The sequence below is a fragment of the Parasteatoda tepidariorum genome, chromosome 5 (assembly GCF_982258835.1).
Source record: "Parasteatoda tepidariorum strain Cologne lab strain chromosome 5, Ptep-v5.0, whole genome shotgun sequence".
NCBI lineage: Eukaryota > Metazoa > Arthropoda > Arachnida > Araneae > Theridiidae > Parasteatoda > Parasteatoda tepidariorum.
Genome location: NC_141759.1, coordinates 70886555 through 70906966, shown reverse-complemented (window position 1 = coordinate 70906966; position 20412 = coordinate 70886555). Strand labels below are relative to the sequence as shown.

Below are 20412 nucleotides of genomic sequence, written 5' to 3'. Positions count from 1 at the left end.
AAACGCGTAAATACAAATCACGATTCATAATTTTTAGAATGCATAAATAAGAATTATGATGCATAATTTTTAGAACGAGTGAATGCGAATCCCAATGCCTAATTTTAAAATCACATATAAATACGAAAATCAATGTTTGATATTATAAACTGCATGAGCAAATCAAGACATTGAATTTCAAACTTGTGTGAATACGAATCGCTACATAGGTTTTTAAAACTGTGTAAATATGAATCCCAATATCGGATTTTTAAATATCGTAAATAAGAATCGCAACGTACAATATTCAAATCGCGTGAATAAAAACCGCAACACGCAAATATGAAAAGCTATGTTTGATATTAAAATTGTGTGAATAAGAATCGAGATATTAGCAGATTCCAGGCTTGGGACCTCTAAAAGGATTGTCAGAAGCAGAGACCTTTGAACTACGAAAATCAGATCTATCTGGAGAGGGGGGGGGGTAAAAATTCAGAAAATCTTATCTGCTGCGTGTAAAAGGGGAGAAAATAGCTAAAATAAGTAAAAATAAGAAAGGATTGGCAGCTATGTAGTTTGAATTTTCTGTTTCTCTTTGAAAATCGGGGAATTTTCTGAAAAAGCGGAATACTTATAAAAAAACAGTGAAATTTTTAGAAAATCTGAATTTTTGATTAAAAAAAAAAAGCTGAAATTCAAGAAATAAAAGTGAAAAAAAGCGGAAATCCGCTATAAAGGGGAAAAATCTCATCCCTGTTTACTGATAAGCAAACTAATTATTTATTGCATATTGGAGTATAAAAAATTGAATAATTGGAGAACAAGAATAATAATATTGCATGTTAACAAACTAATTATTTATGGCATGTTGGAGTATAAAAATTGATTAATTGTAGAACAATAATAATAAGCATGTTAGCAAACTTAAATCATTATTTTAAACAGCATATTAGTATTTAGACTCCATAATATTAATATTCTACCACATTTGTATATATAATAGTAGCTAAAGTTTTCTTATGCTTTCAATAGCTAATTCGTTTTTCTTTTTTCCCCTTTTTTGATACAAATACTAAACCCTTCAATATATAAGAAAAAGTCAAAGTGTAAAAGAGGAGAATCATTTTCTAATTACCGATAAAACACAAATGTAAAGAAAAAATTTACAAAATAATTCACTGCATTAAAATAATTGAAAGAATAATTTGAATTTAAAATATAGAAGCTATAAATACATTGATTTTAAAAAAAATTTAAATTGGTAAATTGAAAAAGGTATAATGGATAGAATTCTAAAAACTGAATCCTAAAGAAATGACCAAAATTTACCGCAAGAAGTGGGTTTATTAGAATTAAAAATTGTGAAAGTTTTATTGATTTTTCAAGTACACAACATGCAGTTGTTTATACACATTCGTCTAAAGAAATTTACATGAAAATTTACATTTCTTCTTCAAGGCACAGCTAATCATGAACTAGTTGGCATAAATGTTAAACATATTAAGATAAAAAGTCCAACATTGCTAAATTGCCTTATCCCACCAGCCAATTCTCATTCTCAAAGCAGAAAAATTCATGAACAGGAAAGGGTATATCAATGTTCAAAATATTACTCCTTAATGAAAAGGTATGGTTCTTTTGTGTAACACTCAATTTAGCTACATTTTTTTCCCTTTTTGTCAACATTTTACAGTAAAAATGATGCAAATTCAAACCATGAAACGTTGGTAGCCTATACAATCATACATTAATAATTTAACCTATACATTTGTTGGTAGATCAAATTCTAATTACAGCTAACTAGGACACAAATTTAAACAAATATTAAAAAATATTTAAAATATTAAAAAAATATTTAAAATATTAAAAAAATAATTAAAATATTAAAAAAATATTTAAAATATTAAAAAAATATTTAAAATATTAAGAAAATATTTAATCACATTAAAATGGAATAAAATTTAGAGAACATACATGGAGAAATTCCATTTTTAAAAGATGTGCCTTGGAACCATGATGAAAAGTTTGAAAAAAAGGCATTGATTCCATTGGAAATCATAACTTGAGTAGGCTCATCTCCAAGTGAGACTATGGCATAGATTATGTGTGGAAGAATTTCATCACAGAAGTTGGGCTGAAAATGTTTATCACACATATTAATGCATTAAAGTTGAAACAGTTTAAATGATGAACTATTCAAAAGAAGAAAAAATATATGTTATTCTTTCATAAAAATAATGTGTTGTCATAATTTTTTGTTTTTTTAAAGCACCAAAATGTCAACAATATTAATAAATATCAGGCAACTTTTAAAAAAAATTACACCTTAGAAGCAAAGTGTAAGTTACCACTTCAAGGATGGATATGAGTAGGAAATATTCATTACAATAAAGTAAAGGATGTGAAAAAAATAGATAAATATGCATTTAAGTGTTTATAGTATTAATACATTTTAGGCCACTGTTTTTTAACAAAGTAAAGACATATTTTTGAAAACTATTTCTTGAAAAATATAAATTTAGAAACAAACTTTAAGGCACCCTTTTAAAGATAGACACAAGTAGAAAATAATGATTTCAAAAAATAAAAAATTCTGTTAGGCAATTTAATTAAAAAGGGTTTTTAAACATTAATAGTATTAATGCTCATAAGATCACCTTTTTGCCACAGGAAACACTTATTTTTGACTGCCATTTCCATAATAATTTGCAGCTCAGAAGAAAAATTTAAAGTATCTGTTTGAAGATGAAAATGAGTATAAAATATTCATTTAAAAAAAATCTTATAGTTCCAGCATGCAGAATTTAAGAAAGGGACTCTAATGGCCAATGGTATCAATACATATTAGGCCATTCTTCTTCCTAAAGTCTTCTTTCCTTGTTGCCAGTTATTTTTAGAAAAATAAAAGCTTTCAAGCAATGTGTAAGGTTTAATATCATAGCAAATGATTAGAAATGTTTATTTTATAACATTAAAAAAAGATCTCAATCTCATAAAAAAAATTTAAAATAATTTTTTTAAAGTTTAAGCTTTGTTTTTCCTCTCTAAGGTAACAAAATATTTTGAAGCACCACTTTAAAAATGGACATAAGTAGCAATTGATTTATGCCATAACAATTAAAGCTCCGACTTACAAATTTTTTTTCACAAATTTAAGTGTGCAGTACATTATTATTACAATTTAAATGTCTAGTAAAATTTATCTATTTTTAATAATATTTTATAATTTTTTTAAATTAATGTTCATGCTAGAATTTACAAATCTTTGATAAATTAAAGTACAAAGGTTTAGAGATCTTAAACATTCAATTTCATTTTAAATTTGACAAAAATATCTATTTAAAAATTTATTTACATTATTTCAATGAAATCAATCTTTATACAAAAGGGAAAAAATGAACATAAACAAAATCTTATTGGCTTAAAACTAATTCTAAAATTTATGATATCTAATATTTTAAAAATGTACATACCATGATTCTACACATAGGAACGAGGCATTCATAGAAATTGTTTTTAGTCAGTCCACTTTCTAAAATAGAACAAACTATTGTAGTAATCCACTCAGAATGATCCATTTCTAAAGGAATCCATAAAGCCAAATTATTAATTATTTCCAGATTGGTAACAAACTGAGAAGTTGATTTTAAATTTTTTGCCTATAACAGAAAAAAAAGCAATAAAATATAAATCATAAGTACAACACAGTTAAAATAGTAATATTAATGCAGGGTGACCACAAACATTCAGAAAAAAATTCTTAGACTTTACCCTGAATTTCCAGACTTAGTTTATTGAATTTTCCTTATTTTTATAACTGGTGACATAAATTTTATTACTTATTTTACAGTTAAGCTTTACTATCATACATAAAATTTTTATTATAAAACACTTTTATTTGATAGGTAAGTAGGCAGTTTATTTACATCACACTAAAGCTGCACAATGGGGTATTGACAACAGTCTGGGAAACATCTCTGAGGACACTCCGTCACAATTTGTGAGGCCATTTACTCAATTTTGATATAAATCTAAAGGGGAAGGAAACTTTCTCCAGATCCCTGTACCCATGGTAGTGCTCAGCGATTGATTGCAGGACTTTCGATTTCACAGAATTTACGGGTACATATATGGCATGTATTCAGTCGGTCTTCACGGAGGCAAAGATCGAACTCCGGTCACTCCAGATTAGAGTCCGGTTTTCTAACCACTGGGGTACAGCAGCCTAACAACATTTATTGGCAATTATAATTGAAAATTAATATTTTTCTTAAATTTATTATAAAAACAACTTTTTAAAAAAATAAAGAACACACATTCTATAGATCACATATTGTCATAAATTACCTTTATCAATGAATAATTTATACAACTGTACGTATTTCACTCATTTTTAATATGAGCTCTGATTGAATCCGAATCAATGTTGTTTTCTGAGTTAAAAATTTCTTAATGATCAATATTCTAGTTGTATTTTAAAAACAAAAAGTTATTTTAATTCAAAAATAAGGCAAGTTTCAAAGTTGGTATACGATAGATTAAAAATTTCCAATTACTTTAGTGCTGCCTAAAAATTAGCAAAAAATGCATCCTACATTTATTTAAAATATGAAAAGTAAAACTTCGAGTAAAAAGAAACAGCAATTATAAATGTTTAATCAAACAACAAACTTTTTATTGACTGAAATTGCAAAAAAGAAATTTCAATTTTTTTTATAGTTTTACAAAGAATTTTTTGTATGAAACACCAAACAGTACTAATTTATAAAATCACTATATACAATTTGGAATTTTGCTATGAAAAAAAAGTTTATTTATTCAAAATTTTATACTTTATGAGAATCTACAAAATAATTAAAATTCATAAATTTCAAATTGAGATTTTATGGCCTTTTTTCCCTAACAAAAAGAAAATAACTGCACATTAATATTAATGCAGTTAGAGTACTTGACAGGTGTAAGCATCAAAATTTATTTATGCTTATAAATCTATTCTATAATGTGATATTAAAAAATAATATATTAGAATGTTAAATTTAGGTTTTAATAAGTTGACATTGCTCAAAAAACTTTTTTAACATACAGTGAAACCTAAAGAAAAGACCACCTCTATGAACAACCTCCTCTGTTTACAAACACTTTTGGGAAAAACGGATTTTTTCCATGGACTCAGTGCTGCAGGAGAGACCAGCTAAACCTCTCCCAGAGACCAGGAAATCCTTTCACACCAAATAAGAAAAATTTTAATTATGGAAACAGGAAATATCAAAGCATAAATGTAAACAAAACAAATAAGTAGATAAAAATATAATCAAAATATTTGCATGATGCTCTTATTTAGAGAGCTCTATTTGACGATCTCTGAAAAAGATCTATAACTTCCTGTTGCAGTCAGAGTGCACTATAAACGATGATATATTTTGAGAGTTGAAAGTTAAATTAGAAAAAATTAAACATTTCAAACAAACAGCTTTAAAGCTAACTAATTTTTATGATATAAAATTAAATGCAAACTTAAACAAAGAACATAATTGTTTATTTAAAATAGTTCCCTCTTTCATTATAGGTAAATTTGTTTTTACACATAATTATATCAATAGGGATTTTTTTTTTTAAAGCTTAATTTATTCAGGAATCTAGTTTTCATGACGCCAACATAAGTGGCATTTCCGCACGAAAAAAACAAGGCTGACTTAAGTGAAAATCATTTGTGGAAAATTATGTACCTTCGATAACCCTTTGAAGTCAATGGAAGTAACCCCAAAGAACGAACTTCTCCATTGGCTACCATTTTACTGCAGAACAGAGAGTGGTCACTCCCGAGAGGTTCACTGTACAATACAGCCTCAATTATTCATAGAATTGAGTGACAAAGGATAAAAAAAATCGTGGATAATCCAAAAAAAAACCTAAGAAAGTAAAGTGGTTTTTCTGTACCAGGATTTCACTCTACCATCTTGTTCTTTATTCCCAGTTTCAATAAAGATACGAACTTTATAAATTCTTATAAAATAATGAAGACTGAGTATGAAATATATTAAGATTATAGACAGAATGAGATTTGAGATAAATATTATACAGAACATAACAAAAAAGAAAATTTGCAATAAGTATTGCAGAACTTAATTGAAATAGAAATTTCAATATAACAATAAAATGGATTATAAAATATGCTCACATTCTGCGAATATACAAATGGAGATGCATAATTTAGAATGTTATTGGTGGAGTGGTGTTTTTTATACTCTACAAAAAATGAATAGCCATTTTTCGTTCCCAATAGATTCTTAAGTACTTCAGATGCTGTTTTCTTAACATCAATTCTACAATAAAAATTAAAAACAATTTTATTCGATTAAATTTTGGTCTGAAAATAAAACAGCGATTATATTAAATTACATTCAAAACTTCAAATATTTTGTTTACAAAAATTTTTTCCTTTAATTAAATAACAAAAATATATTAAGTGCTCAGATACAAACAGGATATAATAACACAAATTCATATAATTCTAATTAAATAATGAAATAAATGTAATACTAAATAAAAAAAATTTAACTGCCTTATTTTCCGATAATTTATCTAGCTGCCACAAAAATTTAAATAGAATATTGTAAAAATTTGCATAAAATTGATCAAAAAGGAACTGGCTTAGAAATCAAGCCAGCCCCAAATAGAACTGATTTGAAATTCCAAGTACAAAATATGAAAAACACTGATACAAATCCACCTTTAGCAAGTAATAAAATTAAATGTTTTGTAACAAGACAAGACTAGTTTTACAAATTGATTGCAAGAACCAAATAAAATTCAAAAAGATAACAGTTTTATGTAAATATTTGTGTAGTTTTTCCCACACAAGAGAAGACTGATTTTACATTTCTGCTAGGTTCTAGCACTCAAATACAGCTATATTATCCACAGTCAAAAATGCATTTAAATAAGTATAAAAATTTAAACTTAGCTTGCCCCTTAAATTATTAGTTCCCTAAATTATTTAATAAAAAATATCATAAAGAGAATAATAATTGGAATTATGATAAAAATAACTTAATTAAACTTAATAAATTTCAGACATTAATTATACAAGCATGAAAAGAAAAACCCAGAAAACTACCTTTTATGGAACAAATATTCAATAAGAATATTAATGACAGATAGATAGCTCTGCTGAATAGTATTTAACCCATTACTATTCACATTTGAAGATGGTTGCAAAACCACAGATGAAAATGCTACAGGTCCTATAGCCCCAAGACAATTACTAGCTGCCTTTTGAACCTAAAAAATTCAAATATAAGTCCAAAAAATAGAACCTAGTTAAGCAATTCTTAAAAATAAATAAATTCCATACTTTTAATACTTTGTTTAAAATTGGAAAAAAAAAGGTAAAATAATAGTTTATGCTATAAACCCAAGTTCAGATAAACAGAGGAGAATCAAAATTTAAAAACAAATTTTAATTGACCTCATCATTATCCAAATTTTAGATATCAAATGCTTTGGCTTACAAAATCTTTGATTATCAAACATAATTTTTGCTAAGAAAAAGGATAACTCACTAGATTTAGTAGGAAAGATGTCATAATAAATTTTTTATGAAAAATTTTCTATTATTAGCCAAATGACATAATAAGGCAAAAAAAAAAAAAAAAACATTTGACATTAAGACCATTTAATAATAAAATTATAAAAGTAAATTTTTTAAATTACTAAATTAAATAACCTCAATAAAATTTAACTTAAAAGCAATGTAGGGAAATAAAAGTTGATGACAATTACCTTTTGTGATGCGTCATCAGATGCACAAAGAGACGTCAGTTGGCAAACTAACTGATGTAGAATACAAACTTTCACATTTTCAGAGAATAAAATCTTTTCTGTAAAATTTGAAAGATTACAAAAATATAAGTGAAAATTATAAAAGTGAATAATACACAGTTTATTATATAAAAAGTTTTTAGGGACACCTTTACAGAAAACTAAGAGTTTCATAGGGGCAAAGTTCAAGAATTTATTCAAGTTTATTTTAAAAATTCAGTACTCTTCTCTTCGCAAAAAGTTTTAATCATAATAATAAAACCTGAAAAAATTATTTAGTTTACCCACAGTGAAAAAAGAACTATAATCAAACTTTTCTCTAAAAAGGAAAATTCTGAGAAAACAGAGAAGAAAAGTTCAAACTGTTTGAATATGTTAAGAGCTGAAAAGCTTTACCTAGTTAAAATGCCAGAGAGCAGAACAAACTTAGGTACATCAATTTGACTGTTAAAGTGGAAATAACTTTCTGAAATTATGAGCTGAAGATTATTTTTTCGTAAAATTTTATTGTGAACTTTTTTTAGTTTATTTAGCTTAGATTTTTTACAGAATAATTTTACAAATCAAAAAAACAAAATTCTTGCCAAATAAAGAATCATGAAATCATATGGAAACTAACAACCAAATTGTACTAAAAATATGCAGTCAATAAATGTTTAAATTAGATTTTTTTTACAGTATCATTTTACAAATCAAAAAACAAAATTCCTGCCAATTCTTCGAGTCATGAAATCATGTGGAAACTGAAAACTAAATTGTGCTTAAAATATCCAGTCATGCAAATATTTAAAATTGGAAAGTTTGAGAAATTCGGCCAACACTCCATTGGCTCAATATTACAAAACACGCACATTATAAAAAATAAGATTAAACAGCAGATTGAGAAAAAAACATGATTAAATTTTACCTTTCAGAGAATTTAACATTCTCAACAGTCCAGTCTGCTGCAGTTTCAACTGTTCATTTAAATGCTGAAGACCTTCAACAGTGCCCTTTCCCATCATTTGACACGATTTCAGAAAAATTATAATTTCCTGTATAGTGGATGAGCAAAAAAATTTCATTTTTTAACATTAACAAATTAAATCTATGAGCATTAATACTGATAAAAGTTAACCTTTGGCAAAATCTTTTTAAAAATTATAAGAAGAAGCAAAGAAAGATCAGTTTCATTGAATCAAATTAGAAAATTGTACTGATTGACACAAATTATATTTCTAACTTTGATATGCATGAAAAAAATGGATGACTAGATTGTGTTGTTTGTACATGCACTAACAGCAACGGAGTAAAATATTAAAGTGGTTGGTTACTTCTACTCTCGAACAATTGCCTTTAAGCTCAGCTATTATTTTTGTACACAGAGACGGATTAAAACTTAGATTCTTACCTAAAATCATTTTTTTAAATGTTTATTTCATTAAAAAAATTGACTTGTTGCAAAAATTATGTTCAGGCAACAAATCAAAAACTTATTTTATTTAAAAATTCTTAATATGTAAATTCTAAGAATTAAAAATATAATTTTTAATCTTCTTGTCTTGCATAATATTTTAAATTATGACCTTTTCATTTAAATAAGAAAGACAATACAAAAATTAAAAGTTACATCTTTTATTTTTAACCAGATTTCAAGGAGTAAAGTTAGCAATGAAGGCAAAAATTTTTATAATGACATAAAATAACCGTATCGATAGAAAGTAACATTAAAAAAAGAAACAGGAATTTTCGCTTCAAAGGGAAAATATATATATAATATATAGATTATTTTACGTCAGAAAAAATTTCTGAAAATGCATGACAGAAAATTTTTTTTTGACAATTTGGTATTAAACAATTTTAAATTCTGTACTTTTTAAAACTGTATGTAGAAGAAAATAGTCACAAATTACCTTTTCTAAAGAGAGACTTCCATTTTTATACTTGATATCCTTATACTTGCATGTAAGATTTTCAAATACAGGATTATTTGGAAAAGGGTCCAAAAATGGGATGTAATCATAAAAATTGTCAGAATTTTCAATAACAAGAAATGACAACAAAGATAGCACCTGATAAAAAAAAAAGATATTGTAAAGTGGATTGATTAAAAAAAGTAACTTTAGCTCACACAAATATTGCAAGGTAGAAAATTAAAAAGTGGTAGCCAAAGTTTCATTAAAGCTGGCACAAATTAGTTGTTTTGCTATAGCTTAAAATTTAAAATTTTGCATTGTATTATTGCAGTATTCTACATTCTGAATCATTTAGTTTTACTGTAACAAAAAACTAACTATTTCTCCAAAACCATAGAGGAAACAAAATAGTTATGTTACAACTATTAAGTATCTAGGATGACAGAAGCTAATATTTGTAAAATGAAAGGTTTTGTTATCTAAAGAGAATAGAATAAGTAGTAAAATTTATAATATCTGTAATATTGCACTTACTTTTTTTCCACTTTCACCTTCATTCACAAAGGCAGTCAAACAATTTACAATAAAAGGTAGGAACTCACCAATGGTCTGTTAAATATATTTACATATTAAAATTTTGTACTCATTGAAATGTAATACAAAAATTAACAAATACAATTTCTGAAAAATAAAGTAACAGAAAAGACCAGTCAAAATATATATAAAATTAAAGTTATTTTACTTAAATAATTTACAAATATCTGTAATTGGGTACCTGCACTTCAAAAAGAAGACTATCACAGATACCAACACATGTGACCTGTGACATCAGCTCCAGCTGATCGTTTATAAACAAAATGGTGTGTTAAAGCTGAAATAAATTACTCCACATAAGTTTGAATGTTAATTAACCTGAATTTAATTAAATACAGCGTCGCATTGCACATCAAATTTATTGAAATATAATACTTTCCCTACTACAAACATATTTAAACTAACTTAGATTTATTATTTGTTTATGTATTTTTGTAACCGTGATATATTTTCGGTTTGTGTACCTGGCAACTTTGATGCAAGTGAGTTTGTTTATGTTCTACGTGGCTTCAAGCCTATCTTTGTGTTAAGAAAGAAATATTAGTGAATGAATTAAAATGTGCCACATAAAATTGATACTTGACAGGCTTGGCTCACTCAATATTGAATGGAAAGAACAGTCGACAACGTAAACAAATGCCACGTTTCAACAACTAATTAGGATTGAGGTACACACACTACATCACTGGCAGGTATCCCATTAAACAAAAATAAAGAGAATTTTTTTGCCAAAAAATGGAATTATATTTGGTTGAATGGCACAAAAGAACATATATATTTTGTTTGAAATAAAAGCAGTCTTACTAATTCTGACACAGAATAGGATGCTTTAGGTTCATGGAATCTATAATTATCCCGAAAATGACAACTGCCCCACCCACGGAATGTAAAAAGTTCATGTAAATATGCATCAAAGAAATTATGTACGTTGTAATCACAATAATTTTTCATCTATACTGATAGTAAAAGCAACTATTAATAATAAAGTAACCATCTACTAATAATAAAATGAAAAATCGCTTCAATTTTTAAATGAAAATTAAATAGATCTAAAAACTTAGCATCTGCTTTATAAAACAAAAAAATAAATAAATAACATGAAAAAATAAATTTTTAGTTACCAAGAAAAAAATCCTTAAAATAAAAAGTTATGTGATAAATGTACCATGCACTAAATTATTTCCAGTATTCAAAAAAAATATCTCTTTTAATAAAATATATACAAAAATTTTATATAAATTCTTTTTAAGATGTTGTTTAAATCACAACTAGAATCAGGGAATCAAGAATCTTCTGCTAGCTAAATATAAAAACCTTTTAAAACCATAAGCTTCAAAGAAACTGTACCATTAAGTACTGAGAATACAATATAGACATTCAGAAATTATTTTATTTTCTTAGTATCAGAGTGAATTAATCACAATAACATGAACAACATTTATACAATTTAGTTGTAGTAACCTGGAAAAGTATTATGTATGTAAATCACAATTGAAATTAATTATAATGAAGTAGAAAATTTTTTTTGAAAATCAAAATGAATAGAAAAAAATTAGAAGTTTTATTCCCTTTATTAATTATTAAGAGCTCTGAAAACATATTTTTCATGTCTGACTGATTAATGTACTTTTATTACCTCTTTAAAATTTGATATAGTTGCTTTAAATAAACAGTACAGAATATCACAGCAATTTTTAACACAGGCTTCATATTTTTTCTGCTTCTTTCTAGAAAGAAAAAAAAAACATTCATTTTAAAATGGCATTGTAAAAAATAATATAATCAATTCAGCCACAATTGCAAGATCAAGTTTAAGAAGAAAAAGCTTTAAACTCTTAACAACTACTTTTCAAAAAAATATATAACATTTTTTGATGATTATAAAAAAAAAATATTATTTCATTGTTTTGACAAAGATTATCAGAACCACTTCATAAGAAATCTCGTTTAATATTAAGAAACCAGTATGTGACTTACTTATTAATCAATAGAACTTTTACAAAACATTTTCACATTTTTATCACAAGTTATAGATTGTTACTGTCTTTAAAATTAAACAAATACTAAATTAAGTTTATTTTTTTAAAAATCAACTATGTCCTCATTCAAACAGTACACAGTACCTGCCTGGTCTCACTGTTTCAAATTATGATTCTTGAAATATAAAGAAAAAAAATAGTTAATGTAGAAGAGGCTACAGCAGTCCAGATATTAAATATTACCTCATCGACACATACATCAAGTTAAAAAGTTACAAAAGTGTCAAGTTATTAAACACTTAAAATCAAATATACTTTTAAGAACATATATCCACAATTTGGATTAAAATATCAATAAGAATTAGAAGCGGCAATTAATTCACAATATATTTTGAGAAAAAAACTGTCATAATCTTTATTATAAACATATTCTAAAATAGATAGCTGCTGTGACTACTTACCCAACAAGCACACGACTTTAGGGCTAGTGAAGGGACAATGTCGGCTCACCTAAAGTGCCATTACGGCGGGCTTTTCATTGCCGTATCGGTTCCGTTAATAAAGTGAAATCTGGGCCAGAATGAGGGCCAGTGCATGGCATTTCAGGCAAAGCGACGGCAATCGTTAAAGGACCGGAACTAGTTTGTTGCCTCTGGATTACTTTGCCATTTTTGCCTGTTAAATACCTGAAAAAAAATTTTTTTCACAGAATAAAGAGAAAATTGCCGTAAAGGCTTTTATTGTACCTTTATGATGTCTTTTTTGCCTTTTTATCAAAAGCTGAATATGTTCACTGGCACACGTCGTTGCCTCACTTGCCGTTAAGGCACCTTAACTGTTGGCTGATTAGAAAACGTCTATGCCGTTTTCGCCCGTATCGCACCTTTATTTCAGGTGCTTAGGCGAACTTCTTTGCCTTATTTGCCGGCGCACCACCCTTAACTCACCTCAAACTCAGTTTAATAGAAAGTTTTAATGCCGTCCTTGCCGGTATCACACCTTTATATCAGATGTTTAGGCGAACTTCTTTGCCTTATTTGCTGATATACCACCCTTAACTCACCTCACACTTGGTTCAATAGAAAACTTTAATGCCATCCTTGCCGGTATCACACCTTTATGTTAGGTGTATCGGCAATTTTTTTTTTTTTTTTTGTCACTTACTTATTTATTAGAGTTCTCCTTAAATTTCAAAGACTTTTTACTGCATGTTGTTGATAACAATTCTTATTTAAGGAACATAAATTGTTTTCTCTTACTCTGCTGATATCAGCTATAGTAATTTATTGCATTTTAACTTTTTATATTGTAATAAAGCAATAACTGCCATTACATGCAAAAAACTTATGCTAATATAAAAAGCAAAATGTTGGAAAAAATTGCTTAATTTATGGTAAATTATCATCCAATGAATCTTCTTACATAATATAATAGATTTCTTTTTTATTTCATTTTAATCAATTTTAAATGCAATAAGTTAAAAGTAGAATCATATAAAAACATTGTGTGTTTAATTGAGTGTTCACATTTTTTTACACATTATGAGGTAAAATTAAATAAAAATTTTATTCTAAGATAAAAACATATTGCGACTTAATGTATAAGTTATTTAAGTTATGAAAAAAAATTAAAATAATTATATATATTAATGTATAAGTTATTTAAGTTATAAAAAAAATTGAAAATAATTATATATATTAAACCTACAATTAGCTTTTTTTGATAGAAACAAAGCCACAACCCAGTCATTATTTTTGTTTTCAATATTATTCATATTTAATATTGGATAACTTTCTTTCAATATTATTCATATTCAATATTAGATAAATAAGACACATTATAAATATTTTTAAAAATATATATATACTGGGCACCTGTAAATAACACATCAGTTTCTGTGATTTTAAATAAAATTAAATAAAAATTTTATTCTAAGATAAAAACATATTGCGACTTAATGTATAAGTTATTTAAGTTATGAAAAAAAATTAAAATAATTATATATATTAATGTATAAGTTATTTAAGTTATAAAAAAAATTGAAAATAATTATATATATTAAACCTACAATTAGCTTTTTTTGATAGAAACAAAGCCACAACCCAGTCATTATTTTTGTTTTCAATATTATTCATATTTAATATTGGATAACTTTCTTTCAATATTATTCATATTCAATATTAGATAAATAAGACACATTATAAATATTTTTAAAAATATATATATACTGGGCACCTGTAAATAACACATCAGTTTCTGTGATTTTAAATAAATAAAGCTGGAATTTTAATAAAAATAAAATGCATAAAATTTAAAATAAAACATGACCTTAAGAAAAGAATATTATTTTATTTCAATATAACAAATCAAAATACAAACAAGTACATAACTGTACAATAACTTCTTTATAAGCATTCTCCTTCACAATGAATCTAGTTTTCCTGCAAAAAAGTAACCAATTTATTTTACAACAGATTTATTAAATAATACGTACAGAAACAAAATATCTAATTAATTTTTGACGAATTTTAATTCTGGGTTAAGTTATAATATCAATTAATTCTAACTATTCAAAATACTTTTATTGATCCCAGGGAAATATTCGAAGAAAAATTCTGTTCAATAATTTTCAAAAATTTTGTTTTTCTCTTATAAATATAGTACGCTATAGAATTTAATAAAGTTGCTCAAACCACCTGTTTTTTTTTATTACTTACAAGCGAGCATTGATTGTCACAAAAATAAATTTAAGCTGATTGTAACAAAAGGTAATAATAGCACAAAATGAATATTCCAGCTCGTAATTAAAAAAAAATGTGTAAAATAGCGGATTCATTTGGATGGAAAAAAATTGCAGCATCAAATATTAAAAGAACTATGAATAATATCCTATGAATTAACGAAACAACCTGGATAAAACTTCTCTTTACAGTATTATGAAACAATTAATTAGTTTATATATAGAGAGAACAATGATTGACTTTAAAAAAGTTAAAAGTGGTGACCAAACTTCATTACTTTAAACTCATCTGTTATAAACTGTTAACTTTTAAAATGCTTCCATAAGTTAGAAGACTAATTGAAGCGGTACATATCGCTTAACAATGCTTATATATTGCATTTTGTAACTACTGATCAATCTATTTAATAATTGAACATAAAAATGCATTTTAAATAAAGAATTTGATAGCAAAGCTTTAATGTTTTTTAATTTAGAAAGAATACATTCTCACCAAAATAGTTTGTAGCTATTAATATGTGATGTAATGTTAATATTTAAACAAAATTTAACTTTTTTACGATTAAGAACTATGAACGAATTTTTTACTTTAAATTAATATGTGAAAATACTTTAAGTTTATATAAAATTAAATTATTTAATTAAAAGAAATTTTAACCTCAAGGAAATAAATAAACTAAAGGTTTTTAAAAATGCAAAAAATAATAATGTAAAATTTTTTAAAATAGTACGTTTAAAATCTGAAAATATGTTATTTGATTAAAATTTCTAACAATTAAAAGAATATATGATCGTTCAAAATTATACTCCATTAAGTATTAATTACTTAAAAATGATATACCAATTATTATAGAAGAAGTTATTAAGATATGCGATAAAGAGGAATGATTTTCTGAATTTGTAATGAATTTACAAACTAACTAAAGAATATAAATTTTATGCCATCAAGATAGGTTGGTTTAAACTAAACGGTTTTTTAAAATATTTAAATTTTTTTTATACATAAAAAATTTTAATTTGAAGAGAACCAGTTGAAAAAAAAAGTTTAAAACCAGTGAAATATATATATATATATATATTAAACATCATAACAGTACATAGCACTTAATAACAGCTATGCAATAATTTTAAGATTTATTTTATAATAAATTTTTACTTTTAAATTTTTAATATTTAAAAATTATGAAAAGAAATTTACTTTAAGATGACATGTAAGCTATGATAAAATCAAATCATTTGACTAAAAAAGAAATTTCTCTCAACAAATACAAGTAATTCTAGTATAGGCATAATTTTTAAAAAAACGAGCTGAAACTTTTTTAAAAAAGTAATAAATTTAGGCGGCTAAAAAGCTAAGAGTTTAGGAAAGTACTTTTGAAAATCAAGAACAGGTATTTTGATTAAAAAATTTCGATTTAAAAAAAAAATATTTCCTTATAAAATTTTTCCTTTAAAATCATAAAAAATTATTTATTGATAATCTGAAAATATTTTAATACAAATTACAGTCGAAGAAATTATTAAAATTGCAGTTCTACATATAGAATATAAAGTAGATTTTCTAATTTTGCTATGAACTTGTAAAATAGATTCCACAAATTATAGAATATAAAATCGGTGCTACTGAGTTAAAATGTAGTTTTATCATGTTCTTACCTTTTCTGTTGATTCTCGTTCATTCTAATTCTAGTACTCAACCATTCTATTTCATTCACATTCTCAGAATTTCTGGACTTTTCATGAAAGAAAGAAAAATAATTAGAATATGAGCGTGGAAAAAACTGTTATAAATCAACAAAATAAAAACATTAAATTAAAAAAAAAAAACTGCTTAGAACTCATTTCTAGACAATAAGTTTATGTTTACCAGCTATCTTGTACATGCACAATGCTTATCGGAAATTATTACTAACTACTGAAGATATTTCTTATAAAATAATTACCATTGGCAAATACTATAGAATATAGTTCAAAATTGAAATGCGAAATTTAGATTATTTTTTTTAGAATTAGGTAAAATTAGATAAGTTATGATAAAATTAAATCATTTGACGAAAAAAATGTTTCCCACCTCAAAAAAAATTCTAGTATATTTAAAATTTTCAATTTTAGTCTAGCATGTGTATGGTATGTTTGTTAGTCTAGTATGTGGTCAACATTTACAAAAGTCAAAAATAAACTTGAAAATTTTTTAGGAAAGTACTTTTGCTAATCAGAAATAAGTATTTTGATTAAAAAATGTTAAGGATTCAAAAAAATATTTTCTTTAAAATTATAAACAATTATTTACTAATAATCATAAAGTATTTCAATAATACAAAGAATACCACAAATTATAGAATATAAAATGGATGCCACTAAGTTAAAATGTAGTTTTAACATGTTCTTACCTTCTTTTCTGTTGACTGCCATTTTCAGTCTCTCCAGACTTTTCATGAAAGAAAAAGAAAACAATAAGAATATAACCATAGAAAAAACAGCAAAAAATCAACAAAGTAAGAACAATGAATTGAGGAAAAAAAAAACTGCTTCTAACTATTTACAATACAATATATCTGACAATAAGTTTAATATTTACCATCTATTTTTAATATGCTCAATGCTTATCGTAAACTAGTATTAACTACTGATGATCTTGCCTTTAAAATAATTACACTAGGCAAATGCTATAAAATATAGTTCAGAATTGAAAGGGTAAATTTAGAGGACAAGTTTATATCTAAAATAAAAAATCGAATTTAAAGTCCTAACTTATTATGCATCTTTTTCAAAAATGGGGTAAAATGTGTGTTTAGATAAATTCTGCCTAATATTTATAATAAAATTACATTATCAAATCAATCAAATATTATAAATGACAATCATTAAGAAAATAGTAATTTATAGTTCTTTTATAACATGACGTAGTATTAAAGTGAAAAATTTTCTTTTTTAAATTTTGTTCTCTAATTCAAATTTAGAAAAGGAATAAGATATGAAAGGAAAAAAAATCCGGCATAACAGACATAGAAGTCTATTCAAATTATAGATACTAAAATAGTCCAATATATTACTTTTGTCCGGGTTACCCTTAATTTTAGAAATAAAATTCCTTGCCTCTTCCACTATAATTTCAAAAAATATTTAGATTAATTTTTTGCACTACATAGTAATCATCAGAAATATATATATATTCAACAGTCAATTAAAATCACTTTTTTTTTACGGAAAATATGTCAAGCATAATGCTTTTTTAAAAATAAAATTTCAATAGGTGAAAATTCAACAGGAAGAGATTTAAAATAAACAACCCTATAAATCTTAAGATAGAGAATGAATTAAGAAAAAGATAAATAGTAAAATTTGCACAAGAACTGGAAAAAGAGCTAGAAACAGAAAACTTAATTCTATGAAGAAAGAAAAAATATTATGCTGCAAATATTTCTATACTTAAAAAGAACTTTGAATTTATTTCTACAAAAAATATTCTTATTTTAAATAATTTTAAAAAATGCAAATATGTTGCAGTAGATTTCTTTTATGGGATAATAAAGTATATGTTTATCTTAATTACTTTTAACCTCATTGGCTACATAGTGTTAACGTGAATTTTAGAGTGAATTATATTTCACGTTTATTGCAAGATTTTTTTCATGTTTTGGCCGAAAATTACATCGTTCCTGACAGTTCCAGCATTTCTGTTTACTTAAAATCAAATTTCCTGTCCCTTTTGTACACAAAGATATGGGCCAAAACAATTTTTTTTACCATTCATTATAAATGTAACGTTCGTTATAAATATAAAGTTTTTCAAAAATATGAAAAAAATTTTAAAAGACATTTTAAGAAAATGCTTTTGCAGATTAAATTATGCGTTATTTATTTAAAAAATTTAAAAATGTTTTAAAAAACATACTTCAATAACAGTAAAGTTATTTCCTAATATTATTAAAAATTTAATCCTAAATTTTACCCTTAATATAAAGATTTGAGATGTTCTTACCTTTTATCTTGACCTTTCTTCCAAAAGATTTTTTCTTCCAAAAGATTTTTCTTACAGTATTTCCATCCGTGCAAAAAAAAAATTAAATAAATAACATTAATAAAAAGCAATTACAAAGCAACAAAAGCAAACTTAGAAAGAGTTTTCCCAGTTAATTTATTCTGAAAAATTAAGAGCTGAAAGCAAGTGTGAGACGAGTTTTAGATTGTTAAACGTTTCTAATTTAAAAAACTCTTATCAAAAAATTATTAAATTTAAATTATACGATAAACTAATAAAAAATTAGAAAATGTTAATACCATTTCTTTTTTTTTTTTTTTTTTTTTTTTAGTGGTCGGAAACATATTTGAAGAAAACCCTTTAGGTCTGATCAGAAGTTTTATTTGAAACAAAAGGTGAAACGCGCTGTCAATACATGGTCCTGGCAAAAAATGACTACCGATTTTTTTAATAAATTAAATAAGGTAATTAAACTAAGTAAGTAAATTAATTTAAATAATTATTAAATTAAAAACTTTTTAAAAAAATAAAGAAGCATTTGATTTAAATAGCTATAGAAAATCATTTTTCTATTGTTAGGATTAATGGAACTTATAATTCATTTTAAAACTAAAATGGTAACTTACACTATATTGGTTTTTAAGGGAAGAAAATAAAACAAGGATTTAAGGGAAACAATTACGCGGATAGGTGATCGGAAACGGGGGAATATAACGATTAAAAAATATAATTACTAAAAACTAAATAAAGAAAATAAAAACAAATTATTTGGGAAAAATTAATAAATAATAGTGTACTGGAAATATAACATGAGCTAAAGAATAAAAGTTTACTTACTTGTCCTTCTTAGGCTGTTGAGTATCGCATTCCTGCAATAAAACAGAAAGGAGACCTCTTTTGAAGTTGACCATTTCCATTATTTATCCCCTTTTTTTTCCAAATTTTTTGGCGACCATTGAATCTTTTGGCGTCTAGGGTAAGTGGACCACCTGGTTGAAGAGATTATTTCTTAGAATCGGGGAAGGGGGTTTAAAGTGCTTAGCGTTCGCTTTCCCCTCTCTTTTTCCCTTAACTTGAAGGATTGGAAACAAGGTCACTTAAATGATTCTTTTTAAAAATACGTGTCCTGTGATTTCAGACAGTAAGATGTCCTCAAATTAAGATCAATATTTATTTTTAAATTATTAAAAACAATTTCTGGTGATATAAAGGAAAAATAAATTAAATAACAAAAACATTTAGTTAATAACCAACGATAAATGAACTCTCGAAATTAAATAATTGCATTATGTCAAAACTTATTTGTATGCTTTTTTTTCCAGAAAAACTTTTATACTTCTACACTTGGAAATAATGCTTACATGAATGTTTTGACTTCCTGTGCAGAAAAATAAAATCCTGTTTCTCTATAAGATTAATATG

The 20412-nt window shown here is 25.4% G+C and overlaps 1 protein-coding gene and 1 long non-coding RNA gene across 4 annotated transcripts in view; both read right to left on the bottom strand.

The window, feature by feature from the left end:
- The window catches only part of LOC107442312 (serine-protein kinase ATM), a 108279-nt gene that overhangs the window by 32325 nt on the left and 55542 nt on the right, over positions 1–20412 (bottom strand). For all 3 annotated transcript variants that reach the window (XM_043051168.3, XM_043051170.3, XM_043051169.3), the window contains exons 29-37: positions 11926–12016; positions 10230–10304; positions 9693–9851; positions 8708–8834; positions 7762–7859; positions 7097–7260; positions 6158–6302; positions 3453–3638; positions 1954–2113 (exon numbers count right to left, since the gene is read on the bottom strand). In XM_043051168.3, the coding sequence (XP_042907102.2) occupies positions 1954–2113; positions 3453–3638; positions 6158–6302; positions 7097–7260; positions 7762–7859; positions 8708–8834; positions 9693–9851; positions 10230–10304; positions 11926–12016 (1205 nt within the window). The remainder of the gene's footprint in view (positions 1–1953; positions 2114–3452; positions 3639–6157; positions 6303–7096; positions 7261–7761; positions 7860–8707; positions 8835–9692; positions 9852–10229; positions 10305–11925; positions 12017–20412) is intronic.
- LOC147809493 (uncharacterized) lies at positions 14598–19132 on the bottom strand. The gene is made up of 4 exons (XR_015433779.1): positions 18991–19132; positions 17399–17436; positions 16665–16741; positions 14598–14709 (listed from the first exon to the last, which is right to left on the bottom strand). It is a non-coding gene; the product is annotated as an uncharacterized LOC147809493 (long non-coding RNA).